The following is a 20,868-nucleotide window of genomic DNA, read 5'->3' as shown; positions in this document are numbered from 1 at the left end:
TTTTACCATGATTTTTATTTCTCATTGTGTGAATCATTTCTTGCACCACAAGGATATTATCTGCACTCACACGTCCAAGAATAAAACTCGCTTGAGTATTTGAAATGAGAGTGGGCATGAATCTCTTTAGTCTTGAAGCCACAATCTTCGTAATAATTTTGTAACAAACGTTGCAGACACTGATGGGTCTAAAGTGTCCAAAATTTTCAGGCGTTGAAATCTTTGGTATGATGGAGATGAGAGTTTTGTTGACCTCAGCAATGTTACTAGGATCCCTAAATATCATCTTAACCCAATTTACCAGGGATTCAGCCACTATGTTCCAAGAGTGTTGATAGAATTTGGCTGGGAGACCATCGCTTCCTGGGACCTTCCGCTACCCATGCTAAAAACCGCATCTTTAACTTCATCAGAGGTCACCTCCTTTTCAATTTCCTCATATTCTATTCTTTCTAGCGTTGGAAAGCAGCCACTGACTGCGAAGGGATTTCATCTAATTCTGCATAGTACAACTCTTTGAAAAAATTAACACCCCAATTCTTTAAGTACTCCACATCATCCACCCATTTCCCTTCTTCATTTTTCAAAGCAATCACTTTATTCCTCTTCCTTCTTCCATTAGCTTTTTAATGAAAGTATTTAGAATTTTTATCTCCGAACTTGATATATATGCATCTAGACATCTGCATCCAATAGGCTTCCTCCTGTGTTGCTATGCTCTCATACTCTTTACATAGATCTTTTTGTAGTTTCTCTAGAAAGGGATTGCTAGAGAACGAGAGTCTATTGCTGATTCCCTCTAATCTAGCTATAATCTGCTATTTTTTGTGAAAGATATGTCCAAAAACTTCCCTATTTCAGACCTTCATGTTATTTGTAACGTCAGAAATATTCTGCAGTAAATTGTTCCTATTATTCTAGCTCCTCTCCACCATATTCTTATAATCATTATGAAGAACCCAAGGTGCCAAAAATCTGAAAGGTTTGGGTCCTCGGTCATGCTCTACCATCTGAAAATCAAGAAGAATAGGTAAGTGGTCAGATTTTAACTTAGGTAAATGTCTTACTCCCACTTCCAAAAATCTGTTAGAAAAATCCAGGTTACTTAAACACCGATCTAATCTTCTCTCGACATTGCCCCTTTGCCAGGTAAAGGGTGGGCCAGTGAAGCTTAGATCGTTAAGATCACACCTATTAATACAGTTAAGAAAAGTATTAGAGTCTTGAGATAAATTAGATGTAATCCCAGTGTCATTTAAGGTGAGAACAGAGTTAAAATCTCCCCCCTAAACGCCATGGTCCGTCAATAGTTCTAGTAATGTCATCCAATCCTTTCCAAAGCTCCCTTCTTCTTCCCACCTGTGGGCTGCCGTAAACAGCTGTGAACATCCATGGCTGATCCTTATCCCATTGCACTTCAAGGTGTATGAACTGTTTATGCACTATAATTGGTTTTATCATCCACTTATCTTTCATCCAAAGGCACCAAATTCCGCCAGAAAAACCTTCAGCATCGCTAACACACCAATCATCAAAACCTAAGTTCTTTATAATATTTTCTGCTTTCCTGCCTGAAACATGAGTCTCAAGAAGGACACAAAAGCAGCTATGATATCTATATGTTATATCCTTAATCAAAGAATTGAGCCCCTTAGCTGAGGCACCTATGCAATTCCAAATTAAAATATTCCTCATCATAAAAAGAAAAGAAGTAAAAAGGACAAATCAAAGAGTATAGAAGCTTCCTGGCCAAAAAGATAGACTTAGTCATCCATAGGCTTGGGACCATATTCCTCTTCCTTGTCTTCTCCAACTGGAATTTGCACTGGCTGCTTGTCATGTCTGCCATCCATAATCATGTTCACACATTCATCCTGATTTATTTTTGGTGGTTTGTCCTTGAGAGTACCACTGCTTTCTCCTTCCGGTCTGCCTCCACCCATGGTCTTGGCAATAAGATTGCTTAAAAGAGGGTTGGAAGGTTCGTTGAAGTTAATGTGGTTTCCTTGCTGGTGGCTTTTGTAAATGCCCTTCAACAGATTATTGAACTGATTCCAGTACTCATGATGCTCTTTATCTTGTTTCCTTGATCCTCTTTATAGTTGTGTTCTTTTTCTCCTTTGGGTACTAAAGGTTGCTGGACATCTTTTATTCTTCCAAATTTTGGTTGGATAGCAGAGAACTTCCTGCTATTCTCAATACTTTTTCCTTTATTTGCTTTGTTAAACATGTTTTTCTTGTTTCCTGCACCTTGCATTTTCAGAGATGCTTCCACACTAACTCCTTGCTTGTCGTCCTTGCTTGTCTGGTTCCCACCTTCTTTCTTGTCCAAATTGGCAATATCTTGTTTTTCCATATTTGTTTCCTGGTTGTTTTCTTCATCAACTAGTATGCCAAATCTGTTTGCATTAACTGCTTTCTTTTTCTCCTCATTAAATTCTCCATATCTCTGTTTATTTCTTCTTTGGGGCTTCTTCACAATCATCCAAGGGCCAAAGGGCCCCACCTCCTTAATTGTATCAGCTACTTTATTTTTAGTAAAAATCTGAGAAGATTGCTCATTATTAGCAACGGCTTTCTCCTCAAGACCAGCCCCCTGATTTTTCTCCATCACAATTTTTTTCCTTTCTGGTTCGGAATTGGAATCTGTTCGAAAGTGTTCTGAGCAGGAAGATCTCCGGCAGCTGCATGGTGGTTCTGTTGGTCAAGCCTTATTTCCTTCTGTCCTTCTTTATTTTCATCCGGACAGCCCTCTATTCGATGACCGTATTTACCGCAATTAAAATAGATTTGATGTAGTCCCTCGTACACAAGGTTGAATTCTTTCCCAAGTGCTGAGAAGGACGGCACCAATTTTTTTCGAATATCGATCTCAACACAAATCCTTGCAAACTTACCTCTTGAATGTATAGAAGTGTGTTCATCTACTTTTAGCATAGTTCCAATAGATTTACCCACCTTCCATAAGAAATATCTATTGTATAATTCTGCTGGGAGATTTGGGATACGTACCCAAACTGCTACCTTTTGAACCTCATTTTCCTTTGGGATAAACAAAGGTCTCCATCTCTAAATGAGTAGATAATGATCAGCAATCCTCCATGGTCCTTCAAAGAGGGCATGCGCATAGTCTCCCTGGTCCGAGAAGCGAATAAAAAAATATCCTCCTTCTAAGTCCATGACATGGACAGCCCCCTTCTTGGACCATCTTCTACTAACCCATCTCTCCATAGTAGGTAGGTTCAGCTTCTTTCCCAGAGGTTTCACTATGAGTGATTGCTTCCATGGTCTACACCATTCGTCATACTCCTCGAGCGTAACTTCAACTTTTGGCATAGGATTGAAGGGAGTCTTTTCATCCTCCTCTGATTCCATCAGCTCTTCCCCAGAAAGATAATCTTCTGCTACCATGTCCACAATCTCTTCTGGATTCAGTTTGTCTAAACCATTACTTATCAGTTTGTCTTTATAGAAAGCCTTCGTTGCTTGTTCCGGAATGGTCTCCTGAACACCTACTTCTTCTGGCACGATGTGTCCCTCCTCCATAGCCTCTTCATCCGGTTCTATGGTCTGTTCTCCCTCCTCCATTTTATTCTTTTCTTGTATGAATTCATCCATTTTGACTTTCTTGGTATTCTTTGCCACCAGATCTTCTTCTTCCGGTGACCTTTTTTCTACTACAGAACTCAAGCTTTCAGTAGACATTCTTCTTCTTCTTCTAATCAAGGGAGCCACTCAGATAAAGACGCTTAAAACGTTTTTTTAAAGATATTTTTTAGTAGTTAAAATTTAACATATATAATCGATTAAAGTGTTATTTTTGTCAAAATTAGGCTAGACAAATTAATTTGATTGAAAAAATAGTGAATCAAATCTTGAAGTGATCTAAATTAATTTTTTTTATAGAAAATGATCTCAATATCCTTATTATAGAAAATGACTATATATATATATATATATATATATATATATATATATAATTTTAAAAATCCTAAATTCTAGTCTTTTACTTCTCTCCAGTCATATAATTAAGATTTAGAATTTTTAAAATTAATATATATATATATATATATATATATATAAAATAAAAATATTTTAATTATTTTTTATAATAAGAGTATTTATAATAAAAGTATTGTAGTTAATTTTTATAAAAAAATAATATTAATTTAAATTAATTTAAGATTTGATTTATCGTTTTTTAGTTAAACTAATTTATTTAGTCTAATTTTAATAAAAATAACATAATTTAATTAATTATATGTGTTAAATTTTAATAATTAAAAAATATCTTAAAAAAAAACGTTTTAGACATGTTTATACCAATGACTCTCTTGATTCAAAGTCAATAACGTAATTATCTTTTTACCTAAGAATAAAAGATATGAAAAAGTTGAGTGTGTGTGTGAGAGAACGTAAAAGGTTAGTAGTAGCAGCAGTAGAGAGAATAAAGAGTACATAGGCATAAGGATAGAAGGAAAGGACCACGAATAGCAATGAACAATAATTGAATTAGGAGTTAGGAGGAAGAGAGACGTTGCATTGGCAGTACCCGCCACTTTTGGAAGTTAATGGGTAAACATAGAAATTAGAAAGAGAGGCCCACCCCTCAAGCTAGTCATAATAAGTCAATATGCTATCCTAACATACACTTGAATGCTATTAATCATATTAATAATCACCGTTATTCACTACTAGTACTACCAGTTAGTATCGAATAAAGCAATAAGGCTCCCCTTCCGCTTCCATGTAAGTGAATGTAATGTAATAGAAGTAATAGTAACATTCATTCCAATTCAAATTCGACATTTTACAGTTTCAAGGAAAGCAAGACAGGGGTGATGGGTTGCAACGCCTCAAGAGTGGATGGACTTCCGGCGGTGGCTCTGTGCCGCGAGCGCTGCAACTTGCTGGACGAGGCCCTCCGCCAGAGCTACGCTGTGGCTGATGCACACGTGGCACACATGCAGTCCCTCAAAAGTCTTGGCCTCGCTCTCCACACCTTCTTCCGTCACTCTGAAACATTACCATTACCTCCTTATTCTAATTGCCATCAACATGTGCACTCTTCCTCCTCTGCCTCCTCAGGCTCAGTGGATGAGGATACAGATACAGATACGGATGCGGATATGGATATGGATACGAATAAAATATCCCACTTGTTCAACCAAAGCACTACCCGTTATGATTCCTCACCTCCTCCTCCTCCTCCGTCACCGCCGAGCACCTCAGAATGGGATTTCCTCAACTTCTTTGACACTTCTTTCGACAAATACCATCTCCCCTACACTGCTCCCAACCCGCACACTCCTACTCCTACTCATCATCATCACACTCACAAAGGAGAAGCCAAGCAGCAGAAGGAGGATGCTGCTGACGCTGCTGCTGCTTCTTCCAAGGAAAAGACTTCAACTTGGAACAAGAAAGAATCGGAGGATCCTTTCGCCAAAGGTAGTAGTTTCTCTGAGGCAATGAAAGAGATTCAGCTTCTTTTTGAGAAAGCATCTGAATCGGGAAACCCAATCTTGGAAATGTTGGACGTTGGCAAACTTCGGTACCATCGCAATATAGCCGTTAATCCAGGTACTCATTATCACCTATGGCTGCGGCTACCCACTCCTGTGTTGTGTATTTTGTTTATCAATTTCAAATCAGATGAACAAGTTTTGAATTAAAAAAGTAAGGTTTTTTTTTCAGTTGGTTGCAAGTTGATGCAGGTATTTACTAGTCCTTCAACGCCTGTCACGGTCCATTGCAGCATGCAATCATCCCTCTTGGTTGGTCGGAGATCAATGGGATCCGAGAATGTTTGCTCTACTCTAAACAAGCTATGTATGTGGGAGAAGAAGCTCTACGATGAAGTCAAGGTATATATGCACCAACCAACCATGTGTGATGAGTTGATTTGTTAATACTAAAATGAACTAACGCGGCTATTTCATTTCAGGGCGAGGAGAAATTGCGCATAATCCATCAGAACAAGTGTAGGCAGTTGAGGCGCATCAGTAAAACGGGTGCTGATGCTCACAAGATTGATTCCCTGGAGACCATGATTGCTCTTCTAGCTACCAAAATGAAAATATCTTTCCAAGTAGTTGACAACATATCTAACACCATATGCGACTTGAGGGAGCACCAGTTATGGCCGCACATCAGCACCTTCCTCTTTAGGTATATACTCTGAACCCTCTTTTCTCTAGATGCTGTTTGCTAGCTATATTGATACCCCTTAGCTAACACTGGTTCATATATGTGAGAAAAAGGTTTCTTCGAATGTGGAAAGACATGCTAGAATGTTACAAACGACAGTGTAGGCAGATTGCTGAAGCCAGGAGTTTAGATACCTCCTTCAACGAAAAGCTCAGTAATTCTCATCTCTATGCAGCAATAAAACTCAAATCTGAGATTAAGAACTGGACTCTAAGCTTCTCAGATTGGATATACGCCCAAAAGTCGCATGTCAAAGCCTTGAATGGCTGGCTAGTAAGATGCCTGATGCATGATCTTGAAGAAACAACAGCAGTACCACCCTTTTCCTCTGGTGGGATTGGTGCACCGCCTCTGTTTGTTATCTGCAGCAAATGGTCACGGGCAATGGATGATCTATCGGAGAAGGAAATGGTGGAAGCCGTCAACAGATTCATCCTCAGAGTGAATGAGATCTTGGATAAGCATATCTCAGACCCTCGTCAAAAAGCAACATTGGACAAGGAACTGGAGAGACAAGTGAAAATCTTGGAGAGGCAGGAGCAAAAGATGCACAAAGTGATTCAGTCTCGGGAGATAAAGATGGGTAGAGGGGATGCTGTGCATCGTGGTGAACTTCTTGCTGCTATGAGCTTGCAGTCAGGTCTCCAACATATTTTTGCTGCAATGGAGAGGTTCACTGCCTCCGCCACTCGTGCATATGAACAATTGTGCCAGCAAATTGAGCCAGACAACCATCTTTCGGGAGATCTCAACAACATTCATTAGTTTTCTTTCGCTTTATTCATATTGCACCATTCGTTGATTCTTGTCGCATTGCATCCAAGGTTTTATATGTCATATATGTTAACCTTCGAAGAAAGGGTTGGTTAATTGAAATTTACATGTTACGCATTTAAAATAAAATTTAACTTTGATACAAATATAAAATAATTTTATACATACATTAATAGTGTGAATGGTCATGGGAAAAAACGGATGTGATTGTATGTTCGGTGCATTAAAATTAAACTTCTTAAAATAAGTTAAAATGTTTATTTGAAATTAATAAAATAAGGTCAGACATGTAAAAAGACAGAACTCAGAAGCAAAGATTAAGAGATAGTAACACTTAAGAAGTAAAGGCAAACAAAACTATAAAGTGAAACCTAAAATGTATAGTGCAATCTTTGTATTGAACTGGGTGTGAATGGAGAACAATGCACAACTTTTCCAGATGCATTCATCCCACAAATAAATGTCTCTGCTTCTAAACCATTTTATACAACTTTCGACTTCTTGCTTTGATGAAGTGTATTGACCGAATTGTTAAACATGTGTACTGCTCTTATGATACAAACAAGAACAAGATTTGTGCTGATTGGTAGGGAAACAAGGTTGGGCCTTAGGCAACATAAAGTTCAGCTTGGCCATCAATGAAGAGGCTCATGAACTCTTCGCCATCGACGGTTTCCTTTTCAATGAGAAGCTGGGCAAGCTTGTGAAGGATGTCGATGTGGGTGGTTATGATTTGCTTAGCCCTCGAATAGGCTGTTTCCACTAGCTCCCTCACCTCTGCATCCACAACATCGGCAGTTGCCATGGAGTAATCCTTTTGCGTTGACATCTGCGGTTAGTTAAGAATAACATAGGTAATAGTGAGAAATGAAAGCATGTCCAAGAATGACGACAGCGATGAAAATGTGATGTAGGTACCATACCTGTTGGCCCAAGAATGGATTACCACCAGGGCCGCCAATAGCAACTTGTCCAATCTTCTTGCTGAACCCGAATCTCTCAACCATCTGCCTTGCCACCCTTGAAACTTGCATGAAGTCATTTGATGCTCCTGTCGTCACATTTTCCTCCCCGAATATTACCTCTTCTGCAACCCTGCATGCATTCATTGTTTGGGTCTGAGTGAGTGAGTGACCATAAAATACCACCACCATGTTTCATAAAGTTTTAATGTGCTTTTTCATAAAATATTAATATTTGCTTATTCTATTTTGACTCAGTCAACAGATTCACCTACTGCCAAACTACACGAGGAGAGATAGAGAGGATGATGATGCTTCCAGGAACACGCAGGGCATAAGGAAGGAAGACACTGCCACAGATTAGATAGATAATCTCCCAATCAACCCACTTCCAGAAGCTCATGCTCAACACGTCACTCAGTCAAACTCAAATATTTTCCACACCAAACCCTTTTTCTTTAAGATAATGGCACATGTTACACGAAATATTTATTTGTTTTCTACTTTTGTTAAATCCAAGTTTACAATTGCATTGGAATTCTCTGAGAGGAAAATAAAAATTAAAAAAACTATATTTAAATTGTAATAATAATTAACAAAAGATTAAGAAGTTAATTGGTTAATCTCCCAAGACATGTCAGTGGCTGCCGCCTTTAGAATATACTGCTTTCCCCAAAATTCAGAGTCAGGGATCATGCCCTACGTTCACACTTTTGACTCAATACTAGGTATAAACTATAAACCACTATAAAATAATAAAATGCACTTAAAAGAAAAGAAGAAAAAAAAAAAAAAACAAATACAACCACCATAAATACCAAGTCACAACACGTTAGTTTCCTTCCCCCTCAACTGTCCAATTTCTTGTCCTCCTATATGGCCATTGGTCATGAACTAAACCATGTCTGCCCCAAATGACTGGTTACAATTCTACAACCAAAATTTCCCTTCCCAAGGTAATCCTTCAATTCCCGTCACCGCAGCAACCCCCACCACTGCCACTGCCACTGCCACTGCCACCACCAACCCTCTGCCAGGGATGGGGATGATGGTGAATTCGGGTTCACCACCAACATCATCCCCAAATCTAAGCCCAGAGGGCCGGGTCTCAAAGCCTGCACGGCGCCGATCACGGGCCTCACGGCGAACTCCCACCACTTTGCTGACCACAGACACCACAAACTTCCGTGCCATGGTGCAGCAATTCACCGGAGGCCCAAACGCTCCCTTTGCACCAACAGCATCCCCAGCTGCACCATCAGGGCTGCCAAATCTGCTGGGTCTTGGGTTCGGGTCACGCCCTGTCCCAGCTGTAAACTCTTCGACGCTCATGGTTTCACCCCCAGCTGGTTACCTTCTACAACAGCAACAACACCATCAAAATCTCTTTCAGCCACAAAACCAACAGTTCATGTATAGTGGTAGCACACAAGGTGGAGGTGACAACACGTTTTTCCAGAGACTAAGCAACCCAACAAGACCCTCTGACCATGATCATGAGGTTTTGATGGATCATGAACATGGAGGACGATTCTTCCCAAGTAGTTCTTCTTGATGAGTAAGTTCCTGTAGAGAAACCACATCCTATCCTAGTCTATGTTTCAATAGGAACACGGATAGCAGTTTTCCTTGGTGATGTTTGATAGTGACATAAAGCAGACAATTAGGTGCTAACTTGGGGAGAGCGGTTGACCAACCAATGTATAATATTATAGTTATCTTCCAATTTAGGACTTATTTTATTATTTTTATTTTAATTAGTTCTGTAATTTGGGGTTTTCTTGCATGGAATTGGGCGCTACTTCTAGAAACCTTTGGTGGCGCTGCCAAAACTTTTTATCTATTTTTTCTTCTTTCTATAATTATTAATCATGAGTTTGTGTTATTGTGTACTTGCTCCTTTTGTTTTCTGAATAAAGCTAACTAGTTTAAAACCATGGTTAAAAATCATGCTAAAAAATTATCAAAACCCATCCATGGGTTCAAACTACGAGGTGGTGTGATAGTACTTATCAAACCCCAAAATCACATATGCAATGGAGCAATGGTCTACTAACCTTCCTCCTAGAGCAACTGCCATCTGATTTTCCAAGTAGCTTCTGCTGTACAGTCCAGACTCAAGCCTCTCTTCACTGGGAGCAAAAAATGTGAGACCACCAGCTTGGCCGCGAGGAATGATTGAAATCTTCGCCACAGGATCATATTCGGGCATCAAAGCACCCACTAGAGCATGGCCAGCCTCTGAAATTAATAACGAAAAAATTGTTTATGACCCAAGAATAAATTAAAAGCAGCAAAGCTTAGCTACGTAACACATAATAAATAATACAAACCGTGGTAGGCTACTAATTTCTTCTTCTCATCTGAAACAACTGCATTTTTCTTTTCTGGTCCAGCAATGATCCTCTCAAGGGCATCGGATATCTCATCTTTACTTATTTCCTTAAGGTCACGCCTTGCTGCAAGAATAGCTGCTTCATTCATCAGATTCTGCAAGTCGGCCCCGGTGAATCCTGGGGTTCTTCTTGCAATCTTTTCAAAGTCAACATCCTTTGCAAGTGCCTTTCCTCTAGAATGTACCTGAAAGGCATGAAAAGTTTACAAGTCAAGATACAGACATGTGTGCACCTACATGCTTATCTTAGACACCAGCAAACATTTGGATATACTGAAAGTGGTGAGAGAACCTAATAGGCTAATACCAATCATCCAAGCATGCACTATATATCATTCCAAACAACCAATTCCATATATGAAAAAAACTAAGGGTTCATATCACAAGTGCTTAAGTTTATCAAGATTAGCATTAAATCCCCAGTGAGTCCATCAAGAGAGGATGCTTACCTGAAGGATCTTAACTCTGCCAGCAACATCAGGCCTGTCAACAGTAACCTGCCTATCGAACCTGCCGGGCCGCAGCAGGGCAGAGTCGAGGACATCGGGCCTGTTGGTAGCAGCCAAAACAATGACACCGGAATTACCAGAGAAGCCATCCATCTCCGTCAGGAGCTGGTTAATGGTCTGCTCCCTCTCATCGTTCCCGCCTCCGAGACCAGCCCCTCTCTGCCTCCCCACGGCATCAATCTCATCAATGAAAACAATGCACGGCGCCTTTGACTTGGCTTTCTCAAACAAATCCCTAACGCGGGAAGCACCAACCCCAACAAACAGCTCCACGAACTCCGAAGCCGCGCAAGAGAAGAACGGTACTCCGGCCTCACCGGCAACCGCCCGTGCCAGAAGGGTCTTCCCGGTTCCAGGTGGCCCCACCAGAAGACACCCTTTTGGGATCTTAGCACCCAAAGCGGTGTACTTGTCAGGGTTCTTGAGAAAATCAACAACTTCCTGCAATTCCAGCTTGGCTTGGTCAGCGCCTGCGACGTCAGCGAAGGTGACGCCGGTTTCGGGGACCTCCTGGAACTTGGACTTTGAGCGGCCGAAGTCCATGGGGCCTCCGAGGCCGCCTGGGCCCCCGGGGCCACCCTGGGCCCTACGGAAGAGGAGGAAGAGGCCTGCGAAGGCGAGGAAGGGGAAGAGGAGGTTGCCGATGAAGTTGAAGAGGCCGTTGCCGGAGTCGCCCTCGGAGACGGAGATGTCGACGCCGTTCATAGCGAGGATGTCGATGAGATCGGGATCGTTGGGGACGATGACGGTGGCGCGGCGGCCGTCGACGGCGGTGAGCTGGAGGGCGGAGCCGTCCTTACTGAACCTGACCCTCTCGACCTTGCCCTTCTTGACGGCGTTGAGGAACTCGCTGTAACGCCACTGGGAGCCCTCGGGGAGGTCCGACGAGGCCTGGGCCTGGGGTTTGGGGGCGTTGAGGAGAAGGTTCTGAGAGAATGGAGAGGGATTCTGGGTGCTGGGCTGCTGGGCCTCGATGACGGTTGGGGGCCCTGCGTTGTCTACGGCGATGGCTTGTGGTTGTGGGGTAAGGGAGGAGATGAAGAGGGCGGTGAGAGCAGGCAGTGATTTCTTCCATTGTGGTTGTGGTTGCTGTTGCAGGTTTTTTGCGTTGATGAGCCTGCTTGTTCTTGCGGAGCTCGATTTCGTTGTTTTCGGAGTTGGGGGCGATATTAGGACTTTGGTTCCCAGCAAGTTTGAAGCTGAGGACGACAGAAACGCCATCCTTATCTTCTTTCTTTCTTTATTGCTTCTTCTATCTGGTTCAGGACAACAAGCTACTGCTACCTCTGATATCTCTAATCTAATCAGCTCCTCAATTATATTTATATCACTTGCTAGTTGCTTCCTTCCTTATTTCATTTGGGCGAATGTGGAGTAATCCTACGTTGTTGCGTTTTTAAGATGAACAACCGAGCTGCTTCAACTTCAACTTCAACTTCAACCTGTGCCATAACTTTGGCTTGTGATCTTCTTTAGCACACGTGGCTGATACTCCATCCCTTTATTTTTGTTTTCCTTTCTCCCATCCCTTTAAACAACTGGAGAAAAATATCCACAGCGACCTCGCGCGCCTCTCTTACTTGGGCTTCTTCAAAGTGATTTATGCCTTAACAAAAAGGCCCAACTATCCCCCATAGTAGCCCACAGGGACTAGGAGAAAACTTTCATACCCGATACTCCTCCCAAACATCACGCATTCCATATTTGATATTTCCATTTCCTTTCTTTTTCTACGACACGATAATAATATAAATAAATAAATAATAAAAGAAGGTATTAGCATACAATTGCAAATTTGCAATAGCAATAGCCCTCATTTTCTTGGGTTTCTGCTACTGCTCCAAATTAAACAAACGCACAAAGATCATCGCCTTCATCTCCGGTTACGGTGAGCACTATTTCCGCCGTTTCGGTTGTTCCTATCTTATCCTATACTTCATTCATTTTTTCGTTGTTAACTCTCTAGAATCTTCTATACCCTCAGATCTTACCGCTTCTTTCTCTCTCCCTACTTCCTACCTCTTTCCCCAACGCCAACTTCTTCTGCTCACTCTTGGATCGGGTTCTGTCACCACTTTTTATTATTTTTTTTCCTTTCTAATGTAATTATACATCCTCTGCTGCTTTCCTTTTGCCCTGATTTATCTATCAAATATCTCTCATGTCTCATTATTTTTACTCTCTTTATGCTGTATCAAAATCTGTCCTAACTTTCAGGCATTTTACTTTTTACTAGTCCTATAAATCATTTCAAGAATTTCAAATGTATTTCTGTATTCTTCAGTTGCCTTTGTTTATGTCGCGGATATAAACCTGTTCATTGCCATGCTTTGGTGCCGTGTCTAGATTGCTTGTGCTGTAGGAGACCTGTTATGTTATACTTTGTGGCCTCTATATGTCGTTATGTGTCCATAGAAATAAGCAATTTTTACTTGCAAAATGTATGGATTGGATATCCATTCACCTAGTTGATATATTCGATGAAGATGAGGTGCCACGGCAATAATGCCGTTGAGCGTCTTTATGAATAACGAGTTCTTGAGAAAAGTAAATAGTACACATTACATAATTTTCTTTAATATCCGCATTCGTGATATGGCTTCCTTTTTAATGAATTTTGTAATTAAATGCCTGAAAATGAATGTTTACCTCCTATTTAATTGTTTTTCCTTGGCCCCGGGGGATTTTTTCTATAGAATTTTTTGGTCCGTGAAATTGTTGCTGAGAAAACAGCATGGCAAGTCAGGGCTCTAATGAAGGCTCTAGTTCCGGCATTACATCGGCTGAGTGTTCGGATTCAACTGTTCAACTCAACATCAAGACTCTAGATTCACGTGTCTATAATTTTCAACTGGACAAAAATGTAAGAACCGTCTCCATCTATGTCAATTACTGGATTTTTGTACCCCCCAAAAAAAAATTTTCTGCTCTTATATTAGACCATCAGATTATAATACTAGTTTGGTCTTAAAAATGGTTTCAGATGCCTGTTTCGTTGTTAAAGGAGAAAATTGCTAATGAAATTGGTCTTCCAGTTGGTCAGCAACGGCTGATTTTTAGAGGAAAAGTCTTAAAGGACGAGCATGTGCTATCTGAGTATCGTATCCTTCCAATTGTGACTCGTTGTTTTTTGTTAGAATAATTTATGGTGGACTGGATGTTTTCTTAGTTGTTGAATAATTTGTTTATCTTTTTGTAAGCAAAGCACAATAGGTATGGCTAGTGTCTTCTCATTATTCAACATTGCTATCAGTCTGGCTTTCGAAAAAGAATGGATTTGATTTTAAGGCAGATGGAAATGATATAGCTTGAATCAAATGGGGAAATGAGTTTGTGTTTGAAAATTGTGGTGCTTATCTATTTGTTTTATACCGTAATCCTTAACCATTGAAGATATCGAGAATGGGCATACCTTGCATCTAGTTGAAAGGCAACCAAATCAGTCACAGGCTTCTGGTAATAGTACTGCTGAGCCAGCTGGTGCTAATGGTAATGCAGTTATAACTTAAGGATGCATTCATGTTGAAGTTTTTTCTCCCCTCCACTAGGTTTCTGTCAGATTTAATTACATCAATGCTTTGTTGTATTGTACTGTACTAGTGATAAATCTTCTTATTTGGAAGGAAATGATGCAGCCTCCGTGCCTCCTCGTAACCGTGTTGGACAAATTTCACACAGTGTTGTTCTTGGAACTTTTAATGTGGGGGACCAAGGAGAAGGCATTGTTCCTGACCTTACACGGGTGTGTCTTTTGTAATTAGCATCTATATCTTAGTAGTTCATATTCATTGTTTATTCTGTTAAGTTTTCCAAAAAGTACTTTTGCTATAATGCTATTACCAAAGAAATATAGATGTGCCATGTTTTCAGGTTATTGGGGCAGTTTTGAATTCTATTGGAATTGGTGGTCAGAACACAAGTAGTCCTCCCAATGCTACCCAACCTGCTACAGTTAGTATCGCGTTTTGTTTGAAAAGCTCTTTATCCCTTGTATTTGCATCATTTTGATATATTTTTTTTTGTACTACACATATCCAACTTTTTTTAATCCAAAATTGACTTTGATCAAGTCCATAGCCTATCTGTTGCCTAGGTTTAGGGGTGCACAGACCCGGCCCGGCCCGAAGGCCCGGCCCGGTCCCGAATATTTTTGGGGCTAATTTGATGTGATTTCATCGGATTTAGGGCTGGGTAAGGGTCTCAAAAATAGACCCGGTCATTATTTCGAGTCGGGTCTGGGCCATAGCTCGGGTCACCCGAAGTCGGCCCGGTGGCCCGGTCATCATACACAATTAATATTTTGTGTTATTAGTGATGGATCATTACTATTCTTATGTGGAATTTAAGTATTGTAAATCTTAATATTTTGTGTTAGTCATTATAAGACTATAAATTAATGTTTTATGTTTAGAATGCATAAAACTTTAGACTAATGCATAATATTGTGTTATTTGTATTGATTTAAATATTTGGTATTATTAGATAATATTAGTATTGATTGTGGTTATGCTTTAATTTTGAAGAAGGGTTGGTTCTTGTTATATTTTTCTAAGTGAATTTTACCATGTTAAATAATGGTTGGAGTCTTGAAAATTTGTATATTTTTACATGCTAGCTTATAAGAAGGTATCAACGTAATGTAATGTTAACGGCCCGGTTTTCACCCGGTTTTTACCCGGTATAATTGTGGCCCGAAAGTGTATTGGTTTCATCGGGTCTAGGGCCGGGTTCGGGTCTAATAAATAGACCCGGTGTACATTTCGGGTCGGGTTTTGGGTCACATCAAACCCGGCTTCACCCGGCCCATGTGCACCCCTACCTAGGTTAATAGGTTTTTAAGTAAGTTTCTTGTGATTTTTCTTGCAACATTCCTAAATATTGTTGTTTAGGCCCCTCCTTTTGACATCCATCACCATTTCTACTAAGTAGATCGTGAGACCTTTACTTGCTTATTACCTGCTTCAGGTGGCTTGTATTCCTTAGTGCATAAAACCTTCATTATATATATATGTATCCTTCCCAATATTTTTAAATATCAAGTATCTTGAGTTTTTATCTAATTTTGGAGACTTTATTTTCCCCAATTTTTTGGAGGGCTAAAATGTGTACTTTTCCTCATGATACTACTTGTTTGCTACGATTTGTCAAAGAGATTTGATGCGGATCACAGGCTTGTGCTTTGATGTTTGTGTATGTTGTTTTGCTGCATGCATTGTGCAATATATGTCCATTGAACCAAGTAGCCAAGTAGGTATGTATTTAAACTAGAGCCCAATCTATCTGTACAGGCTCCGCTAGGGAATGAAGCTGCGGTCGTGAATTCTGGGAATCAAAATGCATCTGGAAATCAAGCACAGTCTGGCCAGACATTTCCTGGTCAGGCATTCCAATCTCTGCCTCATGTTGTTCAAATTCCTGTGGCTTCTGGGGCCATACCAATCCCTTCTCTCAATGCTGTATGAACATAGTAACATTTATGCATTACTCTCCAAATCTTGAAATTTAATGCATTGTTGATTACAATTAACAATTTTCCTCATTCATTTTCTTTTACATTTCAGCCAATTCCTGATTCATTGAACACACTCTCTGAATTTATAAATCGCATGGAACAGACACTATTGCTAAATGGTGATGACACTGACACTTGATTTTTTTAATGCAAATGAAAAGGAAATGGAGTTATATAGATTTATTTATGCAGGTTATCAGTCAAATTTATCTTCAACTAATGCTGGAGATCAACGGGTTGAATTGCCTACCAATGCACAAGGGTTGCCAACAGTTGAAGCATTAAGCACCATCTTGCATCGTACAGAACAGTTGCTTAGTCATCAAGCTGTTGCTGCGATATCTGTAATTAAGGATTCCCTTTTACAAATATTCATACTTACCCTTTTAATGATTTATTCGGGAGATGCATTTATTACTTAGTCTCTTGTTATATAAAACTTCCAATTTCCTCTTTCCTTATTGTCCATCTCTGATCAGTGATCACATATGTTCGCGCAATGAAGCATAAATACTAAGCATAATACGAGTCTTAAGTTACTTCTGAGAAACACAGAAATATTGTTATCGCGATGAAGTTCATATTTAAATGTAGGATCATTATGTTTATTAACCTTTCCATCCTTATCATGTATCCTATCTGAATGTTTTATATATAATTTGGGACTCTAGCATATTGCTGGACGGTTGGAGCGAGAGGGAACTTCGTCTGATTTAAGTATAAGGGATCAAATACAGTCAGAGGCAGCACACTTAGGACTTGCTATGCAGCATTTGGGCACACTTTTACTTGAGCTTGGCCGAACGATTTTAACCCTGCGTATGGGACAGTCTCCTGTATGTTTTCATCCTTTACTTAAGGGATTTGGTTTAGTTTATTGTGTCAACAGATCCTTCAGGTTAATATTCAATTTTCAGGCAGAATCTGCTGTAAATGCTGGACCTGCAGTTTATATTTCTCCATCAGGGCCAAATCCTGTAATGGTTCAGGTTTGACATTTTTTAAATCTATAATTTTTTTTTTAATGGTTCTTCCAGACCAATTATTTCAGCATTAGGTGATGCTTCTTCAAAATGCAATTAATTAATTCAAATGGGAAACTGGAATTTTGCTTATGTCCTTGTTTAACATTTTCTCTAGTCTTTTGGACAGGTTGGATACTGTTTACATTGTAGTTTCTGATGTTACTGATGTTGTGCTATTTTCAGCCCTTTCCTCTTCAGACAAACTCACTATTTGGTGGTCCTATTCCTTCTTCAACTCCTCCAGCATTTGGTGCCATTGGTATTGGAAGTGCTCCGCGGAATGTGAACATTCATATACATGCTGGTACATATAACTAGTTCTGGGTTTTCTTTGAATCGTTCAAACCTTTAATAACTCTTCTTTGTACCAGGTACTGCTCTTGCTCCCATTGTTTCAGCAATTAGTTCTAGGACAAATAATGGAGAAGGGACAAGAAATGAAAACCGTAATGAGCCTGGCCCTGGGGATTCAGGTTCTGCACGTGCGTTGCCCGTTAGAAATTTCATGTCGGCAGCCTTCCCATCTCACCCTCCTGGTGTTGGAGTTGCCAGTGGCACACAGACTGGGTCAGGTGTTTCTACTTCACAGCCACCACATAATTCAACTCCATGGTCATCTGCTGCAAATGAATCGAATTTCTTTAGGAACTTAGTTCGTAATATACAAGGAGATAACACAGCTCCATCAGGTGCGTGTCAATTTCTTGTGCAAAATATGTAGCTTCCGCTAGCATTCAAGTTTTTAAACTGTTTTTGCATCTAAACAGGTCAGATGGCATCAACTGGCCGAGACTTGTCTTCTGGTTCTGAATCAAGGTCTTCCCAGAGAGATGAGCAGGCAGATACCACCGGGATGAATGGCTTCAGAACTGCAACTGCATCCTCAGTTGGCTGTGGCTCTGTAAGTGGAGCTGTAGTACTTCTACCCATAGCTAATTATATATCTATTCCCCATAAAAATTTTAATTGACTAATATTTAACCTCAATCACAACCAGCTCCAAACTGAGGCAGTGCAAACCTGTGATAATGATGAGAGAGGTGTTTCAGTTGACAATTACCCTTCAAGTTCTTCCGGTCAAGGTTTACAAAGCTCTTCTGGTGGAGAAACAACAGTGAAATCAGAACAAGTAAAGGATGCTCCATCTGCAAGTGCGAAACAGGGTGTAGCTGAACCTGCCAGAGCTGCTCCTCTTGGATTGGGCATGGGTGGCTTAGAGCGTAAGGTAAGCTTATTCGTGATTTTTTCTGACTAAGATGCCTTAAATTTCCCCATTGATGTGGCATGCTCTGTGAAATGTATTTGTTCGCTTTGATGTTGGAATGGTATTTCCATATCATTTAAAAGGCTGCTGTAGTTTCTTCTGTCCCTTCGAAAATTTTATTCATGTATTTTAGAAAATGTAATTTGAGAGATGAGTCTGAATTTGAGCAGTGAATCCCAGTAATACATCAGGAGGTATTCTTCAACATTTTGTTTAAAATTATTTATAGACAAATTTATTTGTGAAAACAGAGGCGGACACGACTTCAACCTCCTGTAAGTAAAGGCGCTGACGTATCATCCGGTTCTTCTGTCAACCAAAGTCAGCAAACTGGAACAGAGGGTCAACACACATTACAAGCTCTTCCAAGTCATGGCTCTTCTGTGAATGCAAGAAATCCTAATAGACCATCCCAGCAGCCGCTGCCCTCTAGTAATAGGCAGATTGATATGGCTGGTTTGATGTCTCAGGTTTTGCATAGCCCTGCTTTGAATGGTTTGCTTGAAGGGGTTTCACAGCAAACTGGGGTTGACTCACCTAATGGCTTGAGGAATATGTTGCAGCAGTTCACGCAGAGCCCACAGATGATGAACACAGTCAATCAAATTGTCCAACAGGTTGGCAGTCAGGATATGGGAAATATGTTTGCCGGGATGGAAAGGGGGCAAGGGGGTGGCATTGATTTTTCGACGATTCTTCAACAGATGATGCCTATTGTATCCCGAGCGGCTGGTGGGGATACTCCTCCTCCACTATTCTCTGCTGCAGAACCTGAGACCTTGGCACCTTGCAGAGATGAAAACTCCGATAATACAACTTTACAGGTCTGTACGCAGATTCCTGTATTACTGCACATCCATGTTTTGTAATTTATCTGGGCTATTGAGAAAATAAGATTAGCTTCTAGTTACTTGCTTTGGTTTAGATAATCGTATCTTCGGCTTTCTTTTGGTTTGCTCTCAACCATAATATATAGGTTGTCCCCCCCCCCCCCCCCCCTTTTTCTCTCAAAAAAAATCTCCCCAATGAATCTATTATCATTAACCTATTTTCTAAGCTGAGGTGCAATAATAGTAGTTACAAATGTATATTTATCTCGTATGTATTCCAGCTCAACCTTCAAGAAGTGGTGGATAGGATTGATCACTTGAGCCCACCAACAGATGTTTTCCGTGCTGTAGCTGAAAATGCCGTCCTGGTATCTGGGGGTGTAAATGTTACCGATGATATTCTGGATGAGTTATGCAGTAATGAGAGTCTTGCCAGCGTAAGTATTCTTTGGTGTTGTGCTTCTGCTTTTAAGCTTTTGCATACAGGTCTTGTGCATATGAACTCTTAAAAGTTGGACACACTTGATTGCGCAGGAATATTTGGAGACGTTGCGATTTGATGTGAGACAGCGGCTAGATGGACATTCTGAGCAGGACAAGTCGTAACTGCAGCTTTTGTGGATATGTATTTTCTGCTTCAGTGCCTCTATTTCGTGTGGCCATCCTAGGTGTCTTTCTAGTTTCTAGAAAGTTTGGGTAATTGTGACTAATTGGTCTGGATCATTCTGACAGACATCCAGATGGATGTGTGAAATTTTAATTTTCCCCACACGCCTTGGTTATAACAATGAGGCGTTGGATAGCCCCACTTATTTTCTGTGTTTTTTTTCTTTTTTTTCTTTTTTTTCCCTTGAATGGAGATAGCCCCACTTGAAATGGTTTAATACTTTTATCAACTTTTGGGCTAAATTCAGACACAAGAAGAATTCATCAAAAATAGTATATGTACATGTTGCGTCCTTGCGGATTTTAGTGATCTGATTTCGTTACAACTATTGAGGATCTTTAGTATTTGACCATTGATGTGGACGATATGATAGGTGATCTGATGGTGCAAGTCAATCAATTGTCACCATTTCTGTAAATTGTAATGTGGGATTACTGATCTTGCCCCTGAATTGGGCTGGGTACACGTTTGGTTGACTTCAGAGGAGCTGAAGTACTAAGTAATAACACCGCCACAGTAAGTATCATATACATAGCACGGAATTGGCGTGTTAACTCTCGAGAATCACCTAGAATGATTGGATTTTTTATTTTAATATGGAAGAGTGGAGAGAGTTTTACATTAATGTTACAAAAAATAGAGATTTACAGTGTTATGGGGGTGTTGCTCTGTGCAAGCACAATACACAGAACACGTATTGTATTGACAATACGCAAACTG

The 20,868-nt window shown here is 40.2% G+C and overlaps 4 protein-coding genes across 5 annotated transcripts; 3 read left to right on the top strand and 1 right to left on the bottom strand.

Annotated features, from left to right (window-relative positions):
• Nucleotides 1–4,841: 4,841 nt before the first annotated feature.
• On the top strand, nucleotides 4,842–5,675 carry LOC130933880 (protein ALTERED PHOSPHATE STARVATION RESPONSE 1-like). Its single transcript, XM_057863487.1, has one exon. The coding sequence runs from the start codon at nucleotides 4,842–4,844 to the stop codon at nucleotides 5,673–5,675; it is 834 nt and encodes a 277-aa protein (XP_057719470.1).
• A 124-nt stretch (nucleotides 5,676–5,799) lies between these two features.
• Nucleotides 5,800–7,064, top strand: LOC130936660 (protein ALTERED PHOSPHATE STARVATION RESPONSE 1-like). The gene is made up of 3 exons (XM_057866773.1): nucleotides 5,800–5,867; nucleotides 5,948–6,171; nucleotides 6,264–7,064. The coding sequence occupies exons 1-3, from the start codon at nucleotides 5,835–5,837 to the stop codon at nucleotides 6,973–6,975; spliced, it is 969 nt and encodes a 322-aa protein (XP_057722756.1). The 5' UTR covers nucleotides 5,800–5,834; the 3' UTR covers nucleotides 6,976–7,064.
• A 285-nt stretch (nucleotides 7,065–7,349) lies between these two features.
• Nucleotides 7,350–12,344, bottom strand: LOC130936659 (ATP-dependent zinc metalloprotease FTSH, chloroplastic). The gene is made up of 5 exons (XM_057866772.1): nucleotides 10,791–12,344; nucleotides 10,280–10,526; nucleotides 10,004–10,187; nucleotides 7,908–8,079; nucleotides 7,350–7,813 (listed from the first exon to the last, which is right to left on the bottom strand). Exons 1-5 carry the CDS (start codon nucleotides 12,069–12,071, stop codon nucleotides 7,592–7,594), a joined length of 2,106 nt encoding a protein of 701 aa, XP_057722755.1. The 5' UTR covers nucleotides 12,072–12,344; the 3' UTR covers nucleotides 7,350–7,591.
• Nucleotides 12,345–12,480: 136 nt separating this feature from the next.
• LOC130936658 (ubiquitin-like domain-containing protein CIP73) lies at nucleotides 12,481–20,459 on the top strand. Of its 2 annotated transcripts, none has more exons than XM_057866771.1 (18): nucleotides 12,481–12,738; nucleotides 13,547–13,713; nucleotides 13,834–13,951; nucleotides 14,244–14,339; nucleotides 14,486–14,592; nucleotides 14,721–14,801; nucleotides 16,139–16,306; nucleotides 16,412–16,481; nucleotides 16,555–16,706; nucleotides 17,034–17,198; nucleotides 17,280–17,351; nucleotides 17,571–17,691; nucleotides 17,759–18,076; nucleotides 18,155–18,288; nucleotides 18,385–18,612; nucleotides 18,903–19,475; nucleotides 19,763–19,918; nucleotides 20,016–20,459. In XM_057866771.1, exons 2-18 carry the CDS (start codon nucleotides 13,585–13,587, stop codon nucleotides 20,085–20,087), a joined length of 2,760 nt encoding a protein of 919 aa, XP_057722754.1. In that variant the 5' UTR covers nucleotides 12,481–12,738; nucleotides 13,547–13,584; the 3' UTR covers nucleotides 20,088–20,459. The 2 variants fall into 2 exon arrangements, with proteins under 2 accessions (XP_057722754.1, XP_057722753.1); XM_057866770.1 differs by having other exon boundaries at nucleotides 14,474–14,592.
• The last annotated feature ends 409 nt before the right edge of the window (nucleotides 20,460–20,868 follow it).

Source organism: Arachis stenosperma, chromosome 6, assembly GCF_014773155.1.
Source record: "Arachis stenosperma cultivar V10309 chromosome 6, arast.V10309.gnm1.PFL2, whole genome shotgun sequence".
Taxonomy (NCBI): domain Eukaryota; kingdom Viridiplantae; phylum Streptophyta; class Magnoliopsida; order Fabales; family Fabaceae; genus Arachis; species Arachis stenosperma.
This window is presented reverse-complemented; position numbering and strand designations above follow the sequence as displayed.